Source organism: Odontesthes bonariensis, chromosome 23 (assembly GCF_027942865.1).
Source record: "Odontesthes bonariensis isolate fOdoBon6 chromosome 23, fOdoBon6.hap1, whole genome shotgun sequence".
NCBI classification, from domain to species: Eukaryota; Metazoa; Chordata; class Actinopteri; order Atheriniformes; family Atherinopsidae; genus Odontesthes; species Odontesthes bonariensis.
In genome coordinates, this window is record NC_134528.1 from 27291668 (window position 1) to 27318963 (window position 27296).

Consider the following 27296-nt stretch of genomic DNA (forward strand, 5'->3'; position numbering starts at 1 on the left):
GACCATCTATGTGTATTACATGTTCATGCACACACACACACACACACACACACACACACACACACATTCATTAGCCCAGTAGCATGCTCGCTAAGCAGTTGTTGTGTTGTCCTGTGGTTTAAGGTAATCTGTGTCCACAGTTGTATTATATGTGATTGCTGCTGCTCCTGCTTTTTTTTGTTTTATTGTTTGTGTGTTTGTTCTCTGCTTGTCTGCCTACAGGTGCTCCTGGTGCTTCTAAGGCTGGATTCCCCACAAAAGCCGTAGATTGTCTTCAGTTTTGTTTTTACAGGTGTAGCAGCTGGTTGTCTGATTTTTTATTGTTTTTGTCTCTTCGTATTTCTGTTCTTTTTTTTTTTCCTTCTTCACTCTCCCTCTCTCTCTGTCCCCTGGTCCGGTTCAGCACTATCACATTTTAAGTTTTGTAACAAAAATAAATAAATAAATAAGGAGTTGATGGGCATCAAGGGGAACTTTACATTCATAAAGCTTTCCTTGGCATAGCAAATGTGTTTGGCATAAACGGTATTCAGACAAGGACAAGGGGTTAAAAAAAAAAATAATAAAAATAAATATATTATGAATTTAGTATTTATAGGTGCTTAACTACTGCTTAAAAGTGTATTAGTGTGTAAAGTGTTACCTGAAACAGTGAAGGTATATGAGAAACCCAAAAAGCAAAACCTCTTTAGTAAGAAGCTGATCACTCTTTTTGTCTCACTCTCCTTGCGTGTATGTGTGTGTGTGACAAATTTCCTTCTTATAATGGGGTTCTTTGTGTGTAGAAAACAGAGTCAGATGTTTCCTGTGTGCTTGCATGTTTGTTTAAGCCGCTTTCCAGGTTATCTATTTTAGAAACTTTCTATTTGTTTTCAGAAAACAATGACTAAATAGGCAGGCTGTGGACAGGCTGCTATAATCTGGAGTGAAACTTGATGTTTAAGAATGTTGAACTACAGAGTATCTGAACTAACGCTTCATTTAAAAGATGATATGACAAACAACATTCTATTGCAAAGCACAACTTCAGTATGAAGACTTGGATCTGGCCCAAAAGAAAAACAGATCACAGGTCAGTGCTCTGCCCTCCATCATCCACATGATATCCCATTCAGTCTCATTATCTCTGCATCCTCCCCCTGCTTTAGCACTGCGTGAATCGTGGTGTGTGTGAACGATCACGACATGCCTTTTTTTTAAAAAATGTTAACTGATGTAGACTGTGATTCACTCCGGAGGAGGAGCTTATTTGGGAGCGTGGATGAGAAGGCTAAGCGTTGCGTGGGAAGGGCTGGTCTGCTGGAGAGAGCCTGCGCGGTTTGTCAGTTGTTCCATCTCCCCGCCAGGGTCCTCGGTTCTTTCTTAGACGCGCAGGAGGGGAAGACAACAGGATGGAGCGGATGGAGTCGATGGAGCCCATCTCGGCGTACTACACAACGGCTTACCCGGAGATCCAACCCGACAGCGGTTACGGTTCCAGAGAGACAACAGAGAACCAGGCAAAGACCCCCCCAGCTCCGACATACGATGAGGAGTTGGTGCACAAGGTACGGCCATTCTAGTTACAATAACGCATGAGGCCAACTAATATGTTACAAAACCTCTTGTAGTATTTGTTTTCCATTAGGACACTTGTGTTATCCTTGTTTATTTCTTTATTTCTATTTTATCGTGACTCTGTTGAGTTTGGATCAGTCACCCATGTCCCTGTGGTCAAACCGCTGTGGCGCTCTCCATGGTGCTGATCTTCACTTGCATGCAGTTTCACTGTAGTTGGTCAGCTTCCAGACTTACTGCGCATCAAATCTCCTCAAAACACACCACCCTTTCTGTGATGAAGCTGTTGATCAGCTGTTAAAGAGCTCTGTTCCTCACTTAATGCTTCTTGCTGCTGCAGAATGAAGGAGGGACACTTTCTTTAAAACCATTGCCTGAGCAAAAATATGGATTTTCACAAGGTAATCATACAATATAAAAGCAATCACATATACATACAGTTGCAGTGATATTGCCACTAAACAACACAATCACACATAAGTACAGTATATTTTTCTCAAGAACCAGCGTAGACCAAAATACTGCCACAATATAAAATTAACAAAACATCACAATAAATGTAAAGACTCCCTTTCTTTGTCACTGACCTTTGGCTTTTCTGTATATGGAGCAAATATAAAAGAGAAAGTTCCATTAGGCTTCAGCAGGGCTGTTTCTAGCTTCGTAGGGGCCCTAAGCAAGATGCTGTTTGGGGGCCCCAAGTTTGTCAAACTACAATGAAGAGATTCCTAACCCTTTAGATGGTACACTCAGATCTATTACACTTTATGAGCAAAACCGGCTACAGTTAAAATTAAACATCTTAAGTTGAACCACTCAGGCAAGTTGAACTAATAATAAACTATAATACAAAGAAAACAACAATTCATAAATAAAACAGATTTTGAGGTTTTTTTTAAAAAATTAAAATTGTAATGTACAGCGTCCCTTTAAAGATTGTACCCAATTACAAAGTTGTCACTTTTAAGAAGTTTCTGCATTAATTTACACATTGTACTAGCTAAAGTAATAAAACTAAGAAAAATGATCCACTACCACAATATTCTAAAATAATCAACATGATGCCTAATATTTATATATCACTTAAAAATAAACAGAAGAACACTTCTAATTAGAGGCCTATAAATAACACACTAAACTTAGTAAATTAATCCTAAGTAATGCTAAAATAATGTCAAATATCTGAGAGACAACTTCCACTGAACAATGACAGAGCAGGACAACAACATCCCTCCCTCCCTGCTAGAATCTGAATAAACAGTCCTGGAGTCAGTCAGTCATTCCCATGGCAGGACAGACTGTTCATTCACATCTGACATATTCATTTTATATAAGCAAACTTTTATAAAGCAAACACTAAGGCCGAGTTTATAATGAACAAATCCTAGCCAGCTACATACAATTTTTTTGGGGCCCCTGGTGGCTAGGGCATTCGCCTAGTTCGCCTAAAGCAAGAAACAGCCCTGGGCTTCAGTGAGATGTCACATCAGATTAAGTATTGTTGCAGGAACAACTTCCAGTTTAGTCAAACTTGTTTCTATTTTCATATAGGATTATATTTGATGGGTACAATGATTTAACTCTACTGTGCCCTACTTCCTGTTTAAGTATCAGCCACTGAGCAAGATAAGTGTATCAGATCACTGATACAGATGCAATGTCAGTGTAATTAATGTACTATTCCTAAGAAACTATCATATTCCTCAGGGTTAAGAAACTTTACATCATTAGTCTGAGTTTAGTATGAACTTAGTTGTCACAAAAGGCAGCGGTTAGATTAGACATGAACCAGATTCTTCCAATTCAACCACATGTACTTTGGCTAAATGCCTCTTATGGTCTTAGAAGCTTTATAGAATGTGTTGGAGTGTGTCTTTGTGTGCGTTTTCTTTTATTTTCTTTCCTGTTTTTTTACCCCGTATTTGTAGGGTCCACAAACATGGAGCCCACCTTACTTGTGGGGTCCAGCAGCTTTTGTGGGTGCAAAATGTTGAACCTTACAAGTTTTTGAGGATCAAAGGTTGTTAGGGTTAGCATAAAGGTTGTGACTAAACATTCAGCTGTGATGGTTTCGGATGAATTGTGTCAGTGGTGGAACCCCGAGAAGAACAAAAGAAAACACACAATGAGTACTCGTGATATTCATTTTGTGAGAATGTAAATCTGTTAAACAGCTCCACTGTGGGGACCCGCATCACCACTGGAATTGAGTCCCAATAACACAAGCTGATTTAAGGGTGCAGACTATCAAAGATTTGAAGGTACTGCAGACTAAGTGGTTACCCTTCACTGCATAGAAGTCATTTCCAACCTCAAGATGGAGAATAAAAACAAAGCATTTTGTGTTTACTGTGTAAGCTGCCTTTTTAGGTGATGATGTAAAGTACAAAAGTATCGATGTAAAATATTTCATGACAGGGAGTCCAACTCCGTGTCACATTTTCTTTGATGTTTTTCAGTTTGGAGATCATAAATTAAGATCGGTTTCCTTTTGTGATTGAATAAATCAAGGTCAAGGAAGTGAGAGACGGACTGCAGTCAGTCAAAGAACAAAGTGGGATATCGGAGGAGTAAAACATTATTTACCATTGGGAGGTTGGGGGTTAACTGATTTAAAGATTGAGAGTGAGGTGTAAAAGAATGGAATTTGGGCATTTCTCAACTTTTGCATATACTTTAAAAGGGCTGTTTGAAGTCTTGGCTTTATTGTTCATGTTAGAAGCAGATTTAGGTTATAGTTAGTTGGACTCAAAGTTAGGCATAAAGTTGGATGATTTGGAGGGTTATGACAGAGAGCACTTTTACCACAAACATTTGCCTTTGCCAATGCGCACAGACACCACAACATTTCTATTTTAAGGGGAGTAGGCGCATTTCAAATGGGCAAATTATAGCAATGCAAGCTGTTCTTTCTTTAAAAAATTAGGAACAATCATTACAAGTGAAGCGCATGAACACATTAGACTGCCAGTGTTGACCTTTCCCTCCTTGTTAGTTCTCTTGTCTTGGTAGCTTATGCTTCTCTGAGGGCTGTATCCTTTCACTCTGCCTCACATTTATTCCCTGAAGAGACATGATTACCAAACAAACAAAAGGGCCATTTTGGAGTGTTTGTTGATTAAACCACAGGAGGGCAAAATCCTCTTAACTGTAGCTACACATTACACACCAAGAATAAAAAGACATGTCCCTTCTCTGGATGAGCTCTCCAGTGTTAACCCACTGCCAGAGGACACCTTCTGGGAGTTCCTTTTTTTACAATACAAATATATATTTTTTCTTTTGTATAAGGGTAATGGTAACCCAATGAATAATTATATACACAATGGTTGAAAATTCCATCCCATCCATCCATTTTCTATACCCGCTGAATCCGTCGGTCTGGTCACGGGGGGGCTGGAGCCTATCCCAGCAGTCATCGGGCGAGAGGCGGGGTACACCCTGGACAGGCCGCCAGTCCATCACAGGGCCACACAGAGACAAACAACCACACACACACTCACTCCTAAGGACAATTTTAGAGTCACCAATTAACCTAACATGCATGTTTTTGGACAGTGGGAGGAAGCCGGAGTACCCGGAGAGAACCCACGCATACACAGGGACAACATGCAAACTCCACACAGAAAGGCCCCAGCCGGGAGTCGAACCTGGGAGGCGACAGTGCAAACCACCACACCACCGTGCAGAAAATTAATATCCAAAATGCTTTTAACACAAATGCAAGATTGCTTATACTGTACTCCCACTGTACTCCAGCTATCAGACTGAAAATCTGGAAATGATAGTAAACTGCTATCTATACAGCTGTGCTGCAAATGTGGAAACTGTCAAGCTAAATCCCGTTTAAGCGAGTGGCACACACTTAAATTGGTTTTGAAGATACAAATTTCACTTCTTGTTTCTCTGTGTCTCTAAATTTAACTCAGTTACCTTAAACTGTTACTCTAACACCACACAGAAGAAACAGATCCGTCTCTGTTATCATGATGGTCACTGTAGAAGCTCAAAGCATAGCTTCCATCTTGGAAAGAAACAGGAAGAAGGAAAATGCACTGGGACTTAACAATCATCTTATGTATCATGGAGTTGAGTAAGACCTCATTCTTTCTCTCTCTCTCCTACTACAATATATACGGTCTAAGCTGTGCATCATCAGTGTCTAATTCCCAAACATTTGCGGAGCTTTCGCCTAATTGCCTCCTGTCTCCAGAGGGGTTTGATGAGAGAGCCTCATTTCGCAGCAAACATCTGTTACCACAGAGACAGTGTCATTCCCCTCTTAAGCCACGAGCACATACACTCATCCACATCCTCCTCACATGTACCATATACTGTACATCTCTCGCAGCATGTTTATGATTGTTTCACCCTCGCATGCACACTGACGGAAGCATTTCTCTATGTGACATTCATTAAAAAGGGATCAAGTCAAACATGTTTATTTCCCTAACCAGATTGGTTTGAGTTTGTGTCATTTTATAGATTTAATGTGTAAAATGGCATTTTTTTTAGCCAGTTAACATTGAAGTTCTAGCTAAAACTTGCACTGAGCCTGTGTGTCTAAGCTGCTGCTTTGACCTCAAATCTGAGTCGCAGTTCATTTTTGTTTTGCTGTTGCTTGAATTAAGCAGACTACATACTGGCGCTTTTTAAACATGGTGGTCACATCACTGTAGTTAGTCTGGTTGGTCTCATTGCCCCATGCTCCTTACATAAGCTGTAATTTGTTGTGGCCCACCATAGAGTTGGTGTTACTGAAGAACAAGTTTTTCAGGGCTCGAGTCACAAACAAAAAGAGCTGGTTCCAATTTAGCTTTTGGCTCCAAGCCAGCACTGGAACCACTTTGGTGATAAAGACCCAAGTGTTAGCAAGTTAGCTGTGATTTTTAAAACCTGCGAGGGACAATTATTATTTGCAGGCACAATGTGACTACTTTTGAAATAAATCAAAGACTTATTTTTCACATTTGTGATACAATGAGCCTCATGCAAGAACTGTTCGTACGAACAGATTTTTTTCTTAAGTCTTGCGTACGAGGGATTTAAGAGAATTTGCGCATTCACCAATTTGTTCCTATTTTAAAGTTCAGGTTCTTTAAACCTGGACCTTATTTCTGGCATAAAATACATTCATCTACTCATCGATAACAGTTTGGTGAAAGTTGGCGTCCTTCGGAAGATATTTAGATCACTCGAGATCCGCGTATATCCATATAACGGGAGAGAATAGGGCATAGACAATACAGCCTCTAAATAAGGCTTTATCTGTCTTTATTTCACCAATACTTTAAGACGAATGAATGAATAAACGCGTACTATTGCATCTGCTATATTGCGCCTTGATGCCATTCTCATGACTCAACACTCAACACGTCCTGGCACAGGAAAGAAGAAGCGTAGCCTTATATGGTATTATTTTGGGCGTGGAGTATGCAAATTTACTATCCTCGTGCACATGCACTTAAATACGCACGGGTGGCATTCATCATTTACGCAGGTCGTTTACACACTTTTTCCGAAGTTAAGAGCGTTTGTTGAATCTGACGTTGTCACGTCTGTTTGTTATTAGCAGATGTATCCTCAGGAAGATCCATTTGCTGCAACATTCTTTTTGCTGGCTGCCCTTACCTTTCAGCATTTTAGCATATTACTAATCTCTTTACTCTGTACAACTCAGTATATACCTTTACTGAGAGCATGTCAAAGCCAGAATAAGAAAGCTAGTTTCCTTGAGTACAGTTGGTATGAAAATTCACTGGATGACTGTTGAGGTAGCATGCATATTTGATCCACCACTGGATAAAACCCTACCAAATACAGAGATCAAAGAGGGACTGAAAAAAAACTTAACTGTTGAGAAAAGCTCCCCTATCCTCCCAGCTCTAATCCTCTATTTTCATCCCTTTACCTCCTTGATTATTCACAAACCATCATTCACGAGTTACACTGAAACCACTGTCTGTCTGAACTGATGATTGCTCTGTCTTTCCTTTATGACTTTCTTGCCTTATCTTTGTTTGTATGGTTTTTACTTACCATTAAATGGTAAATGATTTTGTAATTTTTTAACAAAACAGTACTCGAGCCCTACAGTGTTTCTGTCACCCATTTACACACACATATGGTGACTGATCTGCCATGCAAGGTGCTGGCCTTTGATGGGAGCATTTTGGGTTTAAAGTTCTGGCAAGGTTATTTCAGCATGTGGAGGGTTCAGGGAGAGACAAACCAAGTGATTAGTGCACAGCCTGTTCTATCCCCTGAGTATGAATGTATAACCCCGATCATTTGAACCTTTCTTTCATTTCTCTGAAGTTATTTAATTCAAGGTATGCTTTTATATACAGTATAATTTTAGGAGTTAGTTTTTTGCTGCAACAGTAGAGAGATAATGGTAAAGATGGTAAAGGTGATGGAGAGTGACATCCAGTAAAGGTTTCTTGCCATAAGAGAACCACAGGTACTGTGATTCATGGTTATCACCCTTTACAACCAGGACACCCCCACATTTGACATTTATTGCAGACTCAATTCAGGTCATATTTCAAATGTCTTGATAAAACCACCAACATTATAACAATCCAACAGCATTAAGATTTAGAAATATTTCCAAACAAGTTTAATTGTTATGATAAATAATGATGAATGGTATTATAACAGAATAAGGTTCAAATTTGCCATCCTCCCAGAACTATTTCTTAATGTCTAGATGTTCATGAAAGGCTCAGAGGCATCTCAACCGAGACTCCTACTGCCTATGCCCATTTTGATGTTTTTATAGAATGATTTTTTTATGTTAAATTTAATTTGGATGTCCTTCTGATGGTTATCAAAGCCTAAAGACAAGCAGAAGTTTTTGGCTTACATTTAAATTGTCCTATTCCCAAACCTGATCACACAGCTACCTTGCAAACTAATGTGGGAATTACAGTGCAGGAAAATATTGGTCATTTTTTCCCCATTCTTATGGAATTCTTAATTATTCACTCTATGTTATAGTCTAAATCATTATCTTGTTAAGGTCTTTTCTGACTGTCACAAGACATTCACAGCAGGATCAAAGTTCACTTATTTGCCTATCAGAAGAAAATTTACACTTAAAACATGCATTAAGATATGTATTGTCTGAATCAAAACTCCCAAATCTCCCCTTTCAGAGAGGAGAGAACAGCTTGGCTGCATTTCACTTACTGTCTCTGCCACAGTCAGAGAGCAGTGTATGTGTGGAGGTGGTGGGGACCTCAGTTTGATTCTGTAAATGAAAGACAGCCCAACAAAAGATGAAGTACTGACTGATGCTCTTGATGAGTAACTTGAATGCTTGTGAGTGCTGCCTTTCACCGATGTAATTGTTTCGAAGGTTATCTCCTCCAGCATGTGAGTCATACTCATACTGCCAAGCTCTTTTAAAAGATAATATTAGTCGTGCAGCTTGGAAGAAGAAATGTCCAATGTGACGCAGATGCTGACTCACATGTGAAAAATATGAGTCGATTGCAATGGTTCAATCAGAAAGCACTTTTAATGGCTGATTTTAATACCAATATAGGGAACTCATGTTACATGTACATCATCTGCAGTATGTAGATATATATATATATATATATATATATATAGAGAGAGAGAGTAAAAGACGGCACTTATAAGAATCTTGATCGTGTGTTTGCGCATGTTTTTCTGCAGACAATCTTGGTTGGGGACAGTGGTGTTGGAAAGACATCTCTACTGGTGCAGTTTGATCAGGGCAAGTTCATCCCTGGCTCCTTCTCTGCTACAGTCGGCATTGGATTCACGGTGAGATGTTTTGGTGTATGTGCCTTTTTAGATACATTACATTCATTAGATAGAAAGTAGGAAAAGCCACATCTTCAACCAGTTCTACTTGTCCAGGTTTTGAGATGTCTGTTGCTAACGCTTCTGACAATGGGCTGTGTCTGTCTTCCAATTTGGTGGCAACTGTAATTGTTCTAAATGGTTGGTCTCTTGTTAAATTTGCCAGCAAGTAATGTGACATATAATAAAGTTAATTTTTGCTCATTGTTTTAGTATGGTAGCAATATAGAATATAACATCTCATAATTATCACACTCTTCTGTTCTCCTGCAATGTCCTCTTTTCTTTTAGATAGATTTAAACTTTTGTTAAAGCTGGGTTGTGTGACGTACATATGAGTAGTCAGTATCTTGCCTGTGTCAGGTTGGGGTGGGTAGGTAGGACACGGATGCAGACTTTTCAAAAAGGAAACTGGATTTATTCACAAAAACAAAGTTCAAACAAAAAGCGCGGCAGAGCCGGATGACAAAAACCTAAACTGAGGAATAAATACTTTATACAAAACAAAACTCTTGACAAGGCATGGATAAATACTTAGCTTATTTTTAGCGAGACAACGTGGCATGAGGGATATGAGGGATAACACGGTTAGGAAGGTAGGTAACATGGGTAAGGATCTGACAAAAGGACAGGGGAGACTGGAAACTAAATAGAGGGCTGGGAGTGATTGGAGACAGGGTGCAGCTGGTGACAATGACTAACAGGTGCAGTGACTGAACTAATGACCAGAGTGAGGGGAAAAACAATGACAAGACTAAAAACAAGAACTCAAAACCAAGACATGAACTGAAAACCAAAACATAACCTAAAACATAAAACTAAAAACATGGGCAGAGTCCCGTGGGCGTGACAGCCTGCAGTTTGGAGTTTTGGAGTTTGGAGAATCAGAGAGGAATTCCTATGAGGGAGCTAGACAAACGGCTACTCAGAATACTATATACACGAATCTCAAACTGTCTCTCTGACATATCAAAATGGATGAAAGCTCATCACCTCCAACTGAACCTCTCTAAAACCGAACTGCTTGTCTTTCCAGCCAAACCAACCATACACCACAGCATCTGCATCCAAACTGAATCCCTATCTCTTGCTCCATCAAAGGTAGCTACCAACTTGGGTGTCATGATTGATGACCAACTAACCTTCAAAGATCATGTTACCTCAGTTGCTTGATCATGCCGCTTTGCATTGCTAAACATAAGAAATATCAGGCCATACCTAACCCAACACGCCACCCAGCTCCTGGTGCAGGCCATGGTCATCTTCCGCGTTGACTACTGCAACGCACTCCTAACTGGTCACCCAGCCTGTGCTGTGAAACTTCTGCAGATGGTCCAGAACGTGGCGGCGCGTCTGATCTTCGACCAGCCTAAAAGAGCACACGTCACCCCTCTGTTCATTGAAATCCACTGGCTACCTTTAGTCGCCCGCATTAAATTCAAGTCACTGATGTTAGCCTACAAAGTCCTTAATGGAACGGCTCCCATCTACTTGAATGCTCTTGCAAAGGCTTATGTCACAACTCGGTCCCTCCGGTCGTCACAGGATTGTCGTCTAGCAGTGCCTACACCACGCTTAAAGGTGATAGAGAATGGTTGAATGGGACATTAATCCTTGTTCTGTGATGTGATATGTAGCCCAAAAAAAATTGGTTGGGTCTGTAATGCTCAGAACCTCCCTAAAAGGCTCTCTGAAACAGCTATGTTACTATGCTGGGTTTAGAATGCGTCGTTTGCCCTTATTGGCGTCGTTTCAGAGCTTATCTGGCAACCTCATTATGAAATGCAGGTAGGTGTTGGCGCTATTCGGTTGCCGTTGCTTGATTGGCTGCCCTTGCTCTCACTGAAAACAGAGCTATAGAGTAATACACTGAATGAAAAGAAAGCTCATCAGAATCAGAATTCGTTTTATTGCCATTGTTAGTGAACAGTGTTCACTAACTAGGAATTTGCTGCGGCGTAAGGTGCAAACATGTAACATAGGATATAATAATAAAAAATAAAGAATAAAAATATATGAATGTAAAATGTACAAGGTGTGTACAACAATACACAGTATCCAATATACAGAGAAACAACAGTGCAGCTTCATTAGTGCAATTTTAATGATGGTAAAGTGACTGGGGCAGGTTATGAGGTGATTATGAAGTGTTCATAAGTCCGACTGCAAGGGGGAAAAAACTGTTTTTGTGACGGGAGGTTCTGGTCCGAATGGACCGAAGCCTCCTGCCCGAGGGGAGTGGAGCAAATAGTTCATGTGCAGCGTGAGAAGGGTCAGCCGTGATCCGACCTGCTCGCCCCATAGTCCTGGAGACGTGCAGGTCATGGATAGATGGGAGGCTGCAGCCGATCACCTTCTCAGCGGAGTGCACAGCTCGCTGCAGTCTGTGTCTGTCCCTGTCGGGACTGACCCTCTACTGAGCAAAATTCCGACTGAAGCCTGCTCGGAATCGTGCAAGGTTTGTGAAACTGTACTCCGTGAAATGCGCAGAGCAAAGGAAAAGTCGGCGGTTGTATGTACTGGGGATGCTGTTAAAAATTAATAAAAGCCATTGATCGCGAACATTGCTTTCTGGGGGAAGAATATGTAACAATCGTAGTCACACCAGTTCCTGTTTCTCGCCGAAGGGGCGTGTCTGAAACGGGGTGGCTGTGGATTTGGGTGTGTGTGTGTGGGGGGGGGGGGGGGGGGGGGGGGGGGCGATTGCTGAAAATTCTCTATCCCCTTTAAGACAATCCAGACTCTTTTCATGTGTCGTTCCACGATGGTGGAATGACCTACCGAGCGCTACCAGAACAGGGGTGTCCCTGAATATCTTCAAGAAACTCTTGAAGACCCAGCTCTTCAGAGAGCATCTCCTATCCTAGTACTTACCCTGTACTTCCCTACCCCCTCTACTGCACTCTACTGCACTTTATCCTTCTGTACTTTCTTCTATGCCTGCACTCTATCGCTACACTGTCACCCCTGTCACCTCTGACAGAATCTGACTTGGGGTCAGACTGCTAAATGCATAAACATAAACATAAACTATGTAAAACAACACATGTCCAGTGGCTAAGCAACTTAGTGTGGTACTGTTCAGCCATGACCAAGTATTCAGCAGGAGTCACCTGGAGCCGGCGATGGTCTGGCGGACGGCCAGACGTCCAGCGACGAGGAGGAGAGCCCCCCTGTGCCCCCTCCGGAGCAGGGACTTGTGTGGCTGGAGGCTGTAAGGCTGGAGAGACAAGGCGTACACAGCAACCACCCGTGCAGGCTTCAGTCCATAGAGCTCCACCAGGGCTGCATGGTGGACCCTAGCCTCCTCCGAGATCTGCGTCATTCCAGTCATCTTGTGACTGGCGTCCAGCGCCTGCCCCGACCTGCGCATAGGCTCTGTCCCGCACAAGGCTGCTTGCAGCTTTAATTACATTATTATTATTATATTAATGGGGAACAAAATCTTCATTGGGATAAGCTGAAGGAATGTAAGCAGGAACTTTAATTTTGTTATTATGTGACACCATGGTTAGATTTGGTTGGGTTTAGGTGCCCAAGAAAATATTACATTAAATATTACATTAAACGTGCATCTCGAAAAAAAAAGTAACCAAAAGCAAGTCATCTGATTGTGTTCTTTTTTAACCTGATCTTGACATTAGTTTTCTCATTACATTGTAGAGACACATTGCAGTGGTTCTTCTAAAGAAAACAGTTTACAAAGACTGTGGATTATACAGAGTAACCTGGTTCTGGAAAGAGTGTCTGTTGTCTAATCCTACAGGTGTAACCTTTTAGTTTTAATCTGAAAACCTTACTAAAAAAAAACAAAAAAACACAGCCATCAGCTTGGGTAGATACCACAGGCTATATATTTGTCTTTATAATGTTTGTTTTTCAATTTTTCTTTCTGATCCTTTGGTCATTCTTTTTCCTATCTGTCCTTCTCAGAATAAAGTGGTGACTGTTGATGATGTAAAGGTCAAACTACAGGTCAGTGTGTAAATTAGTTCTTGTGAGAAGTTGATGTGCATTCAGCATAGCAGCATGTTATCAGGACACTGGCTGATTTTCTCTTGGGCACCAGTATTGTAACTGCAAATTATAGTCAAGTGGAACCAGCCCAGTTTGTTTTTTGTTTCAGATTTGGGACACTGCAGGGCAGGAACGGTTCAGAAGTGTGACACATGCATATTACAGAGATGCACACGGTGAGATTAAAAACATCATAACTTTTGTCAAAGAGTCAACTATGTACTCTGTATCCAGGAAATGGACTTTAATGTAGAGAATTGTCACATTTTATGTACATTATTAGATTTATGTGTTTTTATTGCTTCTTTTCCCAAAGCTTTGCTCCTTTTGTATGACATCACCAGCAAATCATCCTTTGACAACATTAGGGTAAGTGTGGGATTTGTCTACAACCTGGAAATAATGAGAAAGTAGATGGTAAAAAGAAATGTAGCAACAGAGAGCAGACACAAGCATTTGTTTTTATTGCATATACCTATAAAGCCCAAATGAAAGCCCTAATACCCATTTATTAGGGCTGTCAGTAACTAATATTTCTTATACAATAGATATTGTCTTTGTCTTGGGATCTCTCTCATTTGCTGGAGCTTCTGAAATGGATGCACTGTATTGACAACCAGGAGTCACACAATCCTATTGTAATAGAATGAAAATTAAATATATGTAGAGTTGAAACAAGTTAACAATCAGAAAACAGCGTGGTAAAGATGAAGGATTCCCAACCAAATCTGTCTGTGGGAGGAATGATTTGAACTCTAAAAAGCCCTGTAAGGAAAGATGATTTTCAAACATATTCAGCTTTGGAATTCTAATAAATGAATCTATAAAGAAGTGTTTATGTTTAGATGAATGCAAATGTTTCTTTTGGAAGGACTTCTTGAACTTATTTATTTGGCCAATTCTGAGAGTTAATAATGCCCATGTGTGTCACAATTAACCATATGTGTGCATGTGTGTCTATCTCTTTTGATCTAGGCATGGTTAACAGAGATCCATGAGTATGCACAGAGTGATGTAGTCATCATGTTGCTGGGCAACAAGGTAAGAGGGAATTGTCTGGAAAGCTCAATATGCGAAGGAAGACTGTCTCTTATAGAGAAAGCCAGACAATAAAGGGGCAAGTCTGTGATCCACTGTTATAATGGCATACAGATTCCCATTCCCATCATTCCCACTGCATGTCAGGTTTAAAAATACATGATGACAAGTGTCCAAAATGCTTCAGAACAGCAGTCCAAAAATCTATGGCTGATGTCACAGTGGCAACCTCAATCTTTTATGTGTAGATTTTGCTATCATACAACTTTAGGGCACTTTGTGGTTTGACCTCTCTGTAGGCTGCTTTGACAGGAGTGACGCCCTTCAAATGATTTAATTTGCCTAATCTACCGTGTACCTAAAACATTAACAAGAATGCAAAAGACCTGGACCCGAAATCTTTTAGCCCATGGAGAAAACTGTTAGTCACAATAACCGCATTCGGACTGTAGGAACCTTTGGCAGTTCCTATAACCTTTTAATCCGCGGGGCCGTTTTCTCCCGCATTCGGACATACAGGAACTCGGAACCATCGCCCTCAGTTCCCATAACCATTTCAGCTCCTTCTCCAAGCTGGGTCTTTTCTGGGTTCTATAGGAACACATCTGACATAGGTGTTTGACAATGCTCCAGTTACATACCTGAAATCACTGACTAATTCCAGCGAGAACATGCCACCTGGCACAGAGGTGAGCATCATTAAAAAGCAGAGACTGAGAATAATTGAGATGTCCGCTCCATGCACAAAAAGTTGGAATAAGTTGGTTCCTTCTATCCTAAACTACTCTTCTCTGGGGACTACAGGTCAGGACAACTGAACCGTGAACTAGTGTCTGATTACAACATTACTATCACTACCACTGACAAGCGACCTCCTCCCCTGTCCTCCTCTAAACGGTTATGATCAGACATCAATGACAGCTCACCTATGTTGGACGTCCCGGTGCTGAAAATAAAACCAATTTCATATATTTGGCTACCCAAAACGTACTATTATTTATTTTATTAGTTTATTAGTTTTAAAGCAATAAGTGAATGATTGTTTGTCTATGTTTGTCGCTCCTTTTTGTGTAAAAAACTATTTGAATATCATTAATTTGCTTTTGGAGTGCTTTATGTGTCCGTTATACCTCAGTTATATGAAATTTAATTACGCTTTTAAAGACTGTATCATATCTGTACACATGTATTAAAACATGTAAAATGTATGAACAGAAAGAAGGGACTCACCTGTTGAGTAACGCACATTTCCTTATGTGGAAAGCCTTGTCGGAATGGTGGGACGTTTGCATGTCGGAATAGCAGGATGTCGGTCTAGTGGGATGCCGGAATTGCGGGATGTCGGAATAGCGGGATGTCGGTCTAGTGGGATGTCGGAATAGCGGGATATAGCGGGATGTTGGAATAGCGGGATGTCGGAATAGCGGGATGTCGGTATAGCGGGATGTCGGAGTAGCGGGATGTCGGAATAGCGGGATGTCGGAATAGCGGGATGTCGGTATAGTGGGATGTCGGAGTAGCGGGATGTCGGAATAGCGGGATGTCGGACTGGTGGGATGTCGGAATAGCGGGATGTTGGAATAGCGGGATGTCGGACTGGTGGGATGCCAGAATAGCGGGATGTCGGACTGGTGGGATGTCGGAATAGCGGGATGTTGGAATAGCGGGATGTCGGACTGGTGGGATGCCAGAATAGCGGGATGTCGGACTGGTGGGATGCCGGAATAGCGGGATGTTGGAATAGCGGGATGTCGGAATAGCGGGATGTCGGAATAGCGGGATGTTGGAATAGCGGGATGTCGGAATAGCGGGATGTCGGTATAGTGGGATGTCGGAGTAGCGGGATGTCGGAATAGCGGGATGTCGGACTGGTGGGATGTCGGAATAGCGGGATGTTGGAATAGCGGGATGTCGGACTGGTGGGATGCCAGAATAGCGGGATGTCGGACTGGTGGGATGCCGGAATAGCGGGATGTTGGAATAGCGGGATGTCGGAATAGCGGGATGTCGGAGTAGCGGGATGTCGGAATAGCGGGATGTCGGAATAGCGGGATGTCGGTATAGTGGGATGTCGGAGTAGCGGGATGTCGGAATAGCGGGATGTCGGACTGGTGGGATGTCGGAATAGCGGGATGTTGGAATAGCGGGATGTCGGACTGGTGGGATGCCAGAATAGCGGGATGTCGGACTGGTGGGATGCCGGAATAGCGGGATGTTGGAATAGCGGGATGTCGGAATAGCGGGATGTCGGAATAGCAGGATGTTGGAATAGCGGGATGTCGGAATAGCGGGATGTTGGACTGTTGGGATGTCCGAATAGCGGAATGTTGGAATAGTGGGATGGCGGATTGGTAGGATATCGGAATGGCGGTTGCCCCCCGGTCAGACGGACAGATAGGGCAAAGCAATAGCTAAATATCAATATTGTTCACTGATCTTTTAGTTACAAATATTGTGCAAAGATGAGCAGATGCATTTTCTTTGCCAATTCCTGGTGTGCCATTAAATCAAAGGATTGAAGTCTGTTTGCTCTCTAGCAGCGGTTGTCTCTCTAGCTGTTAGGGAGCTCTCTCCCAACGTCTCAGCTGGTGTAGACATCCCTCACACACTTAAGTTAACTCACTCAGGAAAACACAGGAGACATTTTGCACTGAACTTGGTGCGCTGCACTCACTCGCTTCAGAGAGGTGCCACTCACTTTATCGAACACTGACTGGGAACACAACCACATGAGTGTACAGATCATCTGCAGTGACAGACATCCCACTCCAACACCCCCACTCGATGATGTCACTCATCTCAGTCACAAGATTACATGCCACACATATATGAACAGAACCTCTCAATTTTGTGAGAGCCTGAGTGCTTTTTCTGTCTTTTGGGTCGTTAGCCCAGTCTGCATCAGAATAACCCATTTGTTCCAGTTTAACATCGTATTTCTTATAACACAACTCAAGGTCTTTGGTTCCCTTCAAGTATCTGTACACATGTTTTACAGCTGTGATGTGTTTTTCTCTAGGATCTGACATATATTGTGACAGTTTACACATGATCCAGCTGATGTCTGGTCTGGTACAGGTCATGATGTAGATGAGGCTGCCTAACATTCCTCTGTATTTCCTTTGGTCTGTTTGGTCTCCTTCTGGAGTAAGATCACATTTTACCTCACTAAGCGTAGCTCTACTTTTGCATTCGGACATGCCGAATCTCTCCAGGATCTTGCCAATGTACCGGGATTGGTTCATTTTGACTGTTCCTGCTGTATGAGTGAAGTCAATCCCAATGAAATTTGACAGTTGCCCCAAGTCTTTCATTTTGAACTGATTTTTCAGTTTCCCCTTGACCTCGTTACACACTTCTCATTGCTTGCAGCCACAACTATATCATCTACCCATACCAAAAAAAATCACCTTTTCCTTTTCTGACAGTTTAGTGTAGATACAGTTGTCTGTCTTTGTACAAACTCGTTTTCAACTAGGAAATCATGAAGCATCATGCTCCAGTTCCTACCGGATTGTTTGAGACCAAAAATTGATTTGTTTAATTTGCACACCAGTTTCTCCCCTTTCTCTGAATTTATATGATAACCCTGTGGTTGTTTCATGTATATCTCATAGTCAATGGGTGCATGTAGGTATGCGGCCTTAACATCCATCTGGTGCAAGTTAAGATCATGCTGTGCTGTTAGTTGCATTAGTACACGTAGAGAGGTCAAGTCAGCATTGGGAGAAAATGTTTCGGAGTCCTTCAACCTGAGTATACCCCTTTGCTCCATATCTGGCTTTGTAGGTTTCATTCCCTTTTTCATCCTCTTTGAGAGCAAAAACCCACCTTCCCCCCCCACGTCTCAGCTGGTGTAGACATCCCTCACACACTTACGTTAACTCAATCAGGAAAACACGTCTACAGTGACAGACATCGCACTCCAACAATGTCGGTGATCAATTTAGCTGCTTCAGCCTGTCAGACATTAAGGGAGCAGCTAGCCATGTAGCAATGGTAAAAAGAGAACAGTTGACCTATATCAAAATGCATCTTAATTTAAGTTTCAAAGTTTAGAAAAGGAATTAACTTTAAAATTGGTATAGTTTGGAAGGGAACCTAAAGTGGAACCCATATTTCCCACGGCAAAAATATAAAATCCAATTTTAAATTGTTAATATCTCGGAGAGGACAATTTAGAGGCAAATCTTTTCCTTTTTCTTTTACTCTTCTTCAAACTAGACTTTGACTACTCACATGGAATGCATTTATTCCATTGGAACAAGTCAATACTTCAGTCCTAATCTAACCACACTGTGTACTATTTCAGTCTGACGTGAGCAGCGAGCGAGCGATTAGGAGAGATGAAGGAGAGCGACTGGCCAGAGTGAGTATTTCACTCATTGCTGTACAAACATAACTAATGCTACTACTGATGTCTACTCTATTGTTCACTGTTGTTTGTTTTTGCTTCTAATCTTCAGGAATATTCAGTTCCTTTCATGGAGACAAGTGCCAAAACGGGAGTCAATGTAGAGCTGGCCTTCATAGCTGTAGCCAAGTATGATACACTCTGCTCACAACAACCTTTTACAATTTACACTACATCTGTATCTTAGTTAGGCTGTGCGCTAAGATGGACCTAGTTATTGCTTTCAGTGTTACTTTATATAGTATATTCATTTATACAGTAGCTACATAAAACTGTTTGACTACAACTATCAACTATATTTTACTCATCCAGAAATCATCTGTATTTATCAAGCACATTTAAAACAGGTTCAATGCATTTAGAGAGCTGTTTCATTATATGAACACAAATTTCCTACCTTTTTACCACATCTAAAGTGTTTTTCTTCGATTTTACATAAAAAAATCTATTCATCGCATCAGTAACATTTACGTTTTCACCAAATAACACTGTCAAATAATAATAATTCTGTCAAAATTGTAATGAGCTCTCAGCCCTTTTCACCTGTCAGGTTCCTGCTCTGAGATCAGTCCTTACAACCTTTGGCAAAAAGTGATGGAATCATCAATCTTGGGGGATGCTGAATCAGCTGTTTCATTTTGGGGGAAAAAAAGAAAATCAGATATGACATAAAACTATTTAATTTAGCAGCTGACTATTCTGGCTTTGTAAAACAGAACTGAAAAAGATTAACGAGCCTGCTGTAGTGGAGGAAAAATATATGGAACCATCAACCAAACAAATAACTATTATTGTTTTGTTGCATCCTCTCTGGCTTTTATGGCAGCTTAAATTATTTGATGCATGAACTTCAGTCATGAAAAACAATATTTTTCATCAGTCAGGTTCCAACTTTCTTTTGTAGCAGTTGACAGATCAGCTTTGCGGTATGGAGCCTTCTCATAGACCTTTTTTTTCAATATCCACCAAAATTTTCAATTGAATCGAGATCCTGACAGTTTGCAGCTCATGTCACTGAGTTGATTTGTCTTTTGAATAAAAGATTCATGGCTCTTTGCTCCGTGAAAAGATGCCTTATTATCCAGAAAAATGCCATCTCCCCTGGTCCTTCAGCCGACATCAACCCCATATCATCAATGATTGTGGAAATTTTCTTGTTTCCTTTAGGCAGTCACCTATATATATTTAATTGAACCTGAACCAAAAGTCTGGCATCATCTCTATGTCCAATTGCGATTGGTGATTCATCACTGAATATCACAGTCATCCAATCACCCACAGTCCATAATGGTTTATATTTGGCTCCTTTGGATGGATATCCCACTTCCTTCAGACGGTTAACACTCCTACTTCCGCCCATTTGACGTCTTCCTTGGTCGACCTGTATAGTTATATACTTGCTCCAAATTTTAGATACTGCTGACTGGGAACAACCAACAACTTTTGCCACAAAAGTTATTTTAAATTCCAGTTATAGTTAATTTCCAGAACAACCTTCTGGAAGGTTGTTTATAATCCCTTCCACTGCATTCCACTGTCAGCTCATGTTTCCTGACAATAAGCCAAGTGAAACAGCTTGTAAAGATCTGTGTGTTCTCTCTTTTAACTGCAGACTCATTTACATATTAAAACTTGTGCAAGTATTTGTTTTTTAAAAAGCAAATTACATGATGATTCCATATTTTTCTTCTTTTCAGGATCTGAAAAAAAAGCTCACAGCAAAAATCACATCAATTTTACATATTTCTTTTGTAAATGTTTCAAAAAGCCAGAATGTTCCTTTATAAAATGAAATAATTTTGTGCCATATCTCTAACTTCTTTATTTTTTTCCAAATTTAACAACTTCATTAAAAGCCTTCATTATCCTTCACAGCTCACCACTTTTACATTCATTGAGTAAAACATACGTTCTTCAAATTTCATGCTGGCCTGGTGATTAGCACAAAGAAACTTATTGTATTTTAAACACCTTCCACTTTTTACAGCAATGTTATCTTCTAAGTTCTCAGCTGTCTGGTTATTTTCTTCAGGGAACTGAAGCACCGGGCTGTCCAGCACCCCAATGCACCCAAGTTCCAGATCCATGAATATATTGAGGCACAGAAGGAGAAGACAGGCTGCTGCAGCTACTTTTAAACCTCATGCCTGAACACCTCCTCCTAAACATCAGGTGAACAGACTGTCAGAGACACACTGAGAGCTATTGAGTGGGAGGAACTCACTGCTGCCCCCAAAATATCATGCTGCCAATGATTCAAGATGAAAAGCCAAAGTGCATCCATCAATGGAGTCAGAGGAGAATGAAAAAAGCCATTAATAAGCAACTGGTTATTTCTTTTATAATTTTTCATTTGAGCAAATGATAATTTCTAAAATCCATATCAGAATATAGTGTTATGCTTTTTATTTTCAAGAGAAGAAAAACAAGAAGTACTAGATTCAAGTTTTTGTATTAGGAATGTGGATATGAGGAAACAGCTAAGCCTGAACAAAGGTCAAATATATGCCTGCCAGCAGCTCTGGAGCTCACTTATTAACACCAATGTTTAACACGCACACAAACAAAATGATAACATGACTTTAAGTTTACAGCCACACTAGTCGCTTTGGGAGGATTGGAAATTTTAACACCAGCATGATAACATGCTCACAGAGTCAGAGATGTCATTTTCAGTGAAATGAAAATTGAAAATGAAAAAATGAAAAGTTTACTAGCTTCCAGATTTGCTCTGGAACTCTACACATGTGCTAGCCTGGCTGACGCGTCCACAATCTCGATGAGATGGTGGTCTGGGAACTAGGTGTGCATTTTCTCGTAATTGAGGCGTGGTTTACGAATGCCTAGAGCCGTTTATTGGGCGCTACGAATGTCTATCAAATGGCGTCTGGTTCTTCCCATGCTGCTTTGCGCACGATTCATAGCCAATTGTATCACTTATACCAGATGACGACAGAAATTCGACGAGGAAGAAGAAGAAAAAAAAGTAAAATAAAAGTAAACTAACTAACTAACTAAGCTACTTAAAACACTTTCTAAGGCTGCATCGAACGGTAACGTTGTGTCCGCTGCCACGTTGGATTAACACTCTACAAGCTTCGGTGTAGCGCATATACGTCGTCATCGTCTTGCTGCCCCCCCGTTCTGTGATTGGTTCCCAAACTCTGGCAAAAATAAGGGCGGTGGTTTCCAGGCTGACTTTGCAGTGAGAATGAAATCGCGCGCAAAGCAGCCTGGGAATTCCCAGGCTACACATGTGCTGCAGTAGGATTTCTGCTACTGGACCTTCCCACACATAGACTTTATATCGAATACCATAACACAAATGAAGCTCATTTTTTGGGCTTTTGCAAAATTTTACAAGTATCAAACCTCAGTGCATTAGGAATTTGTAATCGAGCTGTTTTACAGAAGTCTCCTTTATAATGCTGGTCTACGTGGACAGCGCTTTTTTGTAATGTTTTTTTCAAATGTACTATTTTTGCAAATCTTTTATTGTTCATATGTGTACAAAAGTGCAAAAGGAAAAAAGCAAAGAAGGAACACAAACCAGGTTGTTTCTGTGACACTAAAGATTTTTTTGGTTGAATAAAACACACAAAAATCACATGTCCAGGTAATGAAATGTTCAAATTCTTATTTCAGTCTCACTATTAGAAAAAAATGTAACTTACATCATGCTCAAAATATTACTCTTTAACTTTTTCAAGTTATATGCAGACATGAAAAAGATGCTCCTGGTTTTATGGATCACAGCATTATAGGAAATCATGTTGTCTGTAGCAGGTCTTAAAATGAGGTCAATGTCAGATGAAGAGCAACACATGACATATTAAGCTGTGCCATTTAAAAAAATAAATAAATGCAGAAGCAGTCAGTGAAAAGTCCATCCCAAGAGTTTTCATAGGAATTAAGTTATGGACTTGATTAAAGCTGCAGTCTGCAGGATTTGTTGTTGTCATACGTAAAGTCCTACTTTTTGGCATTTTAAGAGTTTACATGATCTATCAGAACGCTTGAAGTTGAAAACGGTGACCTCCGTAGTCGCAAAATGCAAGAAATGCTTATTTTTTAACCGAAAAATAAAAAGTTATTCAACTTCCTGTCCCGCCCCATCAAAACACATGAGAACTCGTGCACGTAGACGTGCACGCCAGATGCGCTTACACGACTCCTCATTCATCAACTCACCTGTCATTTGCGATCATGGAAGACACAGTAAGTAGACTAGCCCGTAATGAAGTTCAATAGTCTAGATAAATAAGCGTGGGGACGAGCCTACCTTGTATCGCGCGTGCACAATCGGTGATTGACAGGCAGCAGAGCCCAGCTCGTAACCTGATTGGTTACCTTTTACCGGTCCGGTCTGCAATTTTGTAAACAAACCTGCTGGCTTTGGAGGGACCTAGCGGGACATATAGGGGACCTAGAGAACTCTTTTTTTTTTTTGTATTGGGGTATTTAATGTACTACTTTCAGAATCCCCGGATAGTTCCAGGCATTATGCTTGAAAAAGAGTTGCAGACTGCAGCTTTAAGGTGCAAGTGTGAGCACATCTATAAAAGCAGATGTTTGCAGTTTGCTGGTCTGGACAGTAACACAATCCTAGGAGGAAAGGCATCCGCAAAGGTTTTACTGCCCATCAATCTGGGAGGGGTGGGTATTTCCAAACAATTTGGAGTCCGTCAGTCTACAGAGAGAAATATAACTCTAAACATTCAAGGGCTACATCTCAGACTCTCCAGGCCTCAGTTAGCATGTTCAACATTAAAGTTTATGACAGTACAATTAGAAAAAGGGCTTGTTTGGAAGGGTTGCAGGAGGCCTCTTCTCTTAAAAAATAACATGGCAGCACAGCTTAGGTTTGCATAATTACATCTGAACAAAACACAAGACCTCTGGAGCGATGTCTTTTGAACAGATGAGACCAAAGTGGAGATGTTTGGTCAAAACTCACTGTGCCAAATTTGGAAAAAAGCAAACACAGCGTATCAGCCCAAGCACATCAAACCAACTGTCAAGCAAGGTGGTGGAGAGCTGATAATTGTTTTGCAGCCATTTTACCTGGGTACTTTGCAGTCATTGGGTCAATCATGAACTCCTCTGTATAGCAAAGTATTCGCGAGTAAAAAGTGAGGCCATCTGTCCGACAACATCATTTTGGCTGAAATTGGGTCATCAACAGGACAATGATCCAAAACACAGCAGCAAATCTACAGCAGAATGTCTGAAAGGGAAAAGAATCAAGGTGTTCCAATAGTCCAGTGAAAGTCCAGAGGTCAACCTGACTGTGTGGTGGGAACCTTTTTAAAGAAGAGTGGGGGCTAAAATCCCTCCACAACTATGTGCAAGACTGATAACATCATACAGAAAATGATAACTTGATAATATTTCAGCTAAAAGTGGGTTCCGCAAGCTGATGAATCATGGGGATTTTGGTTTAGTCTCTGTATTATGAATAATGACACAGTATAAAATGGCATTTGTTGCGGTTCCTCTCAGGTTATATAAACCTAATTTTAAGACCTAGTAAGGACCACATTATTTTCTTATTATGTTCTGATGCATAAAAACCTCAGAACTGAAAGTTGTTGTGTTTTCTTTTTTGTGACTGATATCAATGCCTTTCTGTATCGGCTGTTTGCCTTACATACAGACTGGAAGAGGCCTATATGTTTTTAATTTTAATTTACCACCAAATCATCTCTAACTGAAGTAAAAAGATGTTAAATAGACAAGACGTTTGCCAAAAAACCCAGAAGGTTAAAGGAAGTTTGGACCTGCATTGGAAAAATCAGTGCTGCTGCAAACTTATGTGTCCGTGGAACAGATCCAGACAAAGACTGTGTTGTGGATACAATTAGTCCATGAACAAAAGTGCTGTCTGTTTGTGACTTGGACTGCTTCCTTCTTGGCATGCTGTTCTTGATAAGTGACACTAAGCTGCTGCTGAAAGCTAACTGACTTAAGAAAAATGCTCCGGTCCGCAACTGGTGAAGTAAGACAATGATGCTTCTGCTGTGAACATGCACAGGAATGCAGCCGTAAAAAATGTGTCTTTAGAGATGACTGCTACTAAACAGTACAGTTAGTCGACACTGATCTATGATTGGATCTCTGACTCTTTTAGGGAATACGTGTGTACATACTGGGTTTGGCACCTCAACAACTACAATTCAAAATATGTCATTTGCTTTGATGGCCTCATTTTGAAGTCACAGTATAGCTCAGGTGCATGCAAGCTAAACCGCATGTACCATATCTGTGTGCATGTCCCTTCAGAATGTACTCTCTGTATTTGCATCAAGAAAAATACAAACATCTAATGACATTTTAACTCAATGCTCAGGGTTAAATTTTGTTTTAAGAATCAGTGATATGACATATAACTCCACATCAACGCATTAAAGCTGCATTCATTTTCTTTCTTCCTTTGGTTAGTTTTTTTTTTGTTTAGTTTTCACCACCTTTGGGATCACTTAATTTGACAGAGATATGCAGCTGGGGTTTAACATAATGTTCACCAGCTATTTTATAACTTTGACTCTATGCTATTGCTGTGGTTTCAGCTGCAGTTGGCTGGAACAGCTTCTCTCTTTGGATTTTATATGTTCATTTTATCAAACGATAACGTCAAAGTATTGATCAGTGCGGGTTTAAAGAAATTGTTGTGTCAACACAGCTGCTTTGTGATACTGTCTCACAAGCAAGTTTATGCTTTTTTTTTCCTGTATTACAATGATATGCAAAACTCTTTGGCAATTATTTCATATTGGTTTGTGCTTGTGCGAATGCTATGGCCCAATGTGGACAATTCAGGTCTGATGTGGTTCATCATTCACAGTGATTCAGATTGTGGCCAGTAGACTTTGTGTATATTAAGTAGTTGTTTGTTGTTTTTGACCATGCAGCCAAAAGTTGTGTTTGATGTGATGTATGCTGCAGAAAAAAAATAAATTATTTTCAACCAACCTGCAGTTTTTGGTGTGTGACAAAGAAAGTGAAGAAGACAGAATATGGTGGTGTGTTGTAATCAGTCAGATTTCCTCTTAATAACCGTTCACGCAGTTGAACTGAGCAGACAGACAGTTTGGATGAGATGTACACAAAGGAGGTAAGTTTAATCCCTTTTTTGTGATTGATCAACCCAGTTTAATAGATAGGCCTAACATCAAATATAGGGTAAACATGCACAGTTGGAAAAGTCCATATAGATAAAAGAAGAACAAAACTTCCTGTTGGCAAGCTGAGCCTTCAAGATAAAAGCACCAGATTTATCTTTAGACTTCAAATGTATCCAGTCATGGAATTCATTTAAACTACATTTTCTATACCCGGTCGGGGGGTGGGGGGTTGGAGCCTATCCCAGCTGTCATTGGACTAGAGGCAGGGTACCCTGGACGGGTCGCCAGTCCATCACAGGGCCACACGCTCACACTCACTCCTACTGACAATTTAGAGTCACTAATTAACCCAACATGCATGGTTTTGGACGGTGAGAGGAAGCTGGAGTACTTGGAGAGAGCCCAGGCATACATGGGGGGGGACATGCAAACTCCACGCAGAAAGGCCCCAGCCATCCCCTTTTACCACCACACCGCCGTGCAGCCCTCAGGAGTGATCAGCCTCATCAAAATATATGTTTAAACGCACAACTTAAATTCCTTAAATTGACCTTGTTACTTCATCAGGAAGCATAATGTGCTGGTTAAATGGAAGATATTTGTTGGTAAACGGCGACTTTTCCTGAAACATTTGGAAACTCTTATGTGTCTTGTTCCGTTTTCATCTGTACATTTGTTGAGCTGATCACAGTGCTCAGATACCATATAAACTGCAGGTGGTTGGGTAGTAAATTAAAAACTGGAAACTTTAGTGCCTTTTTATTTGACCAAGAACACATATTCAGACGTTAAATTGTGGTAATTACTGGCACAAAACGATACTAAACATGATATTACGCTTCTGTGTATGGCTGAGTGGGATAAAATAGAATAAATCATTATTGTCATCTTTTTTTAAAAAACTTGAAAGACCTTTTAGCTGCATTAATATGTTTTTAAAAAGTTAGGACAAGGTCAGAAATGATGATAAACTGTGAACGTCGATAGCATTTAACAGAGGCCATCTGTCAGCGTCAAAGATGTGAGGGGGATGATTACTCTGTAAAAGACTTTGAGGGAAAAATGTCAAACAATTTAAAACATGATGTACTGTAAATCAGTACAATCCCTTGGTTTTTTGCAATTGTGAAATCCATGAGAGTACAAGGAAGCAGGTTTTGCCAGCAGAACACTGCATTGGATCAAGATGACAAGTGCTCACTTTACCTATAAGTGGTTTAGATAGATAGATAGATAGATAGATAGATAGATAGATAGATAGATAGATAGATAGATAGATAGTCTTATTTTGAAAGTCTTAACCCACGCGC

The 27296-nt window shown here is 40.6% G+C and overlaps 1 protein-coding gene across 1 annotated transcript; it reads left to right on the forward strand.

The window, feature by feature from the left end:
* The first annotated feature begins 1289 nt into the window (after window positions 1-1289).
* Window positions 1290-25833, forward strand: LOC142374069 (ras-related protein Rab-37-like). Its single transcript, XM_075457576.1, has 9 exons — window positions 1290-1547; window positions 9244-9354; window positions 13327-13368; window positions 13520-13586; window positions 13727-13779; window positions 14386-14451; window positions 18761-18817; window positions 18915-18991; window positions 20895-25833. Exons 1-9 carry the CDS (start codon window positions 1392-1394, stop codon window positions 20998-21000), a joined length of 735 nt encoding a protein of 244 aa, XP_075313691.1. The 5' UTR covers window positions 1290-1391; the 3' UTR covers window positions 21001-25833.
* The last annotated feature ends 1463 nt before the right edge of the window (window positions 25834-27296 follow it).

Bases quoted from the DNA above. Each gene is read 5' to 3' on its own strand.
- LOC142374069 (XM_075457576.1), top strand. From the start codon at position 1,392: ATGGAGCGGATGGAGTCGATGGAGCCCATCTCGGCGTACTACACAACG. The intron at 13,587-13,726 runs GTGAGATTAAAA...CTTTTCCCAAAG, and splicing joins ATATTACAGAGATGCACACG to CTTTGCTCCTTTTGTATGAC. The intron at 14,452-18,760 runs GTAAGAGGGAAT...GTACTATTTCAG, and splicing joins TCATGTTGCTGGGCAACAAG to TCTGACGTGAGCAGCGAGCG.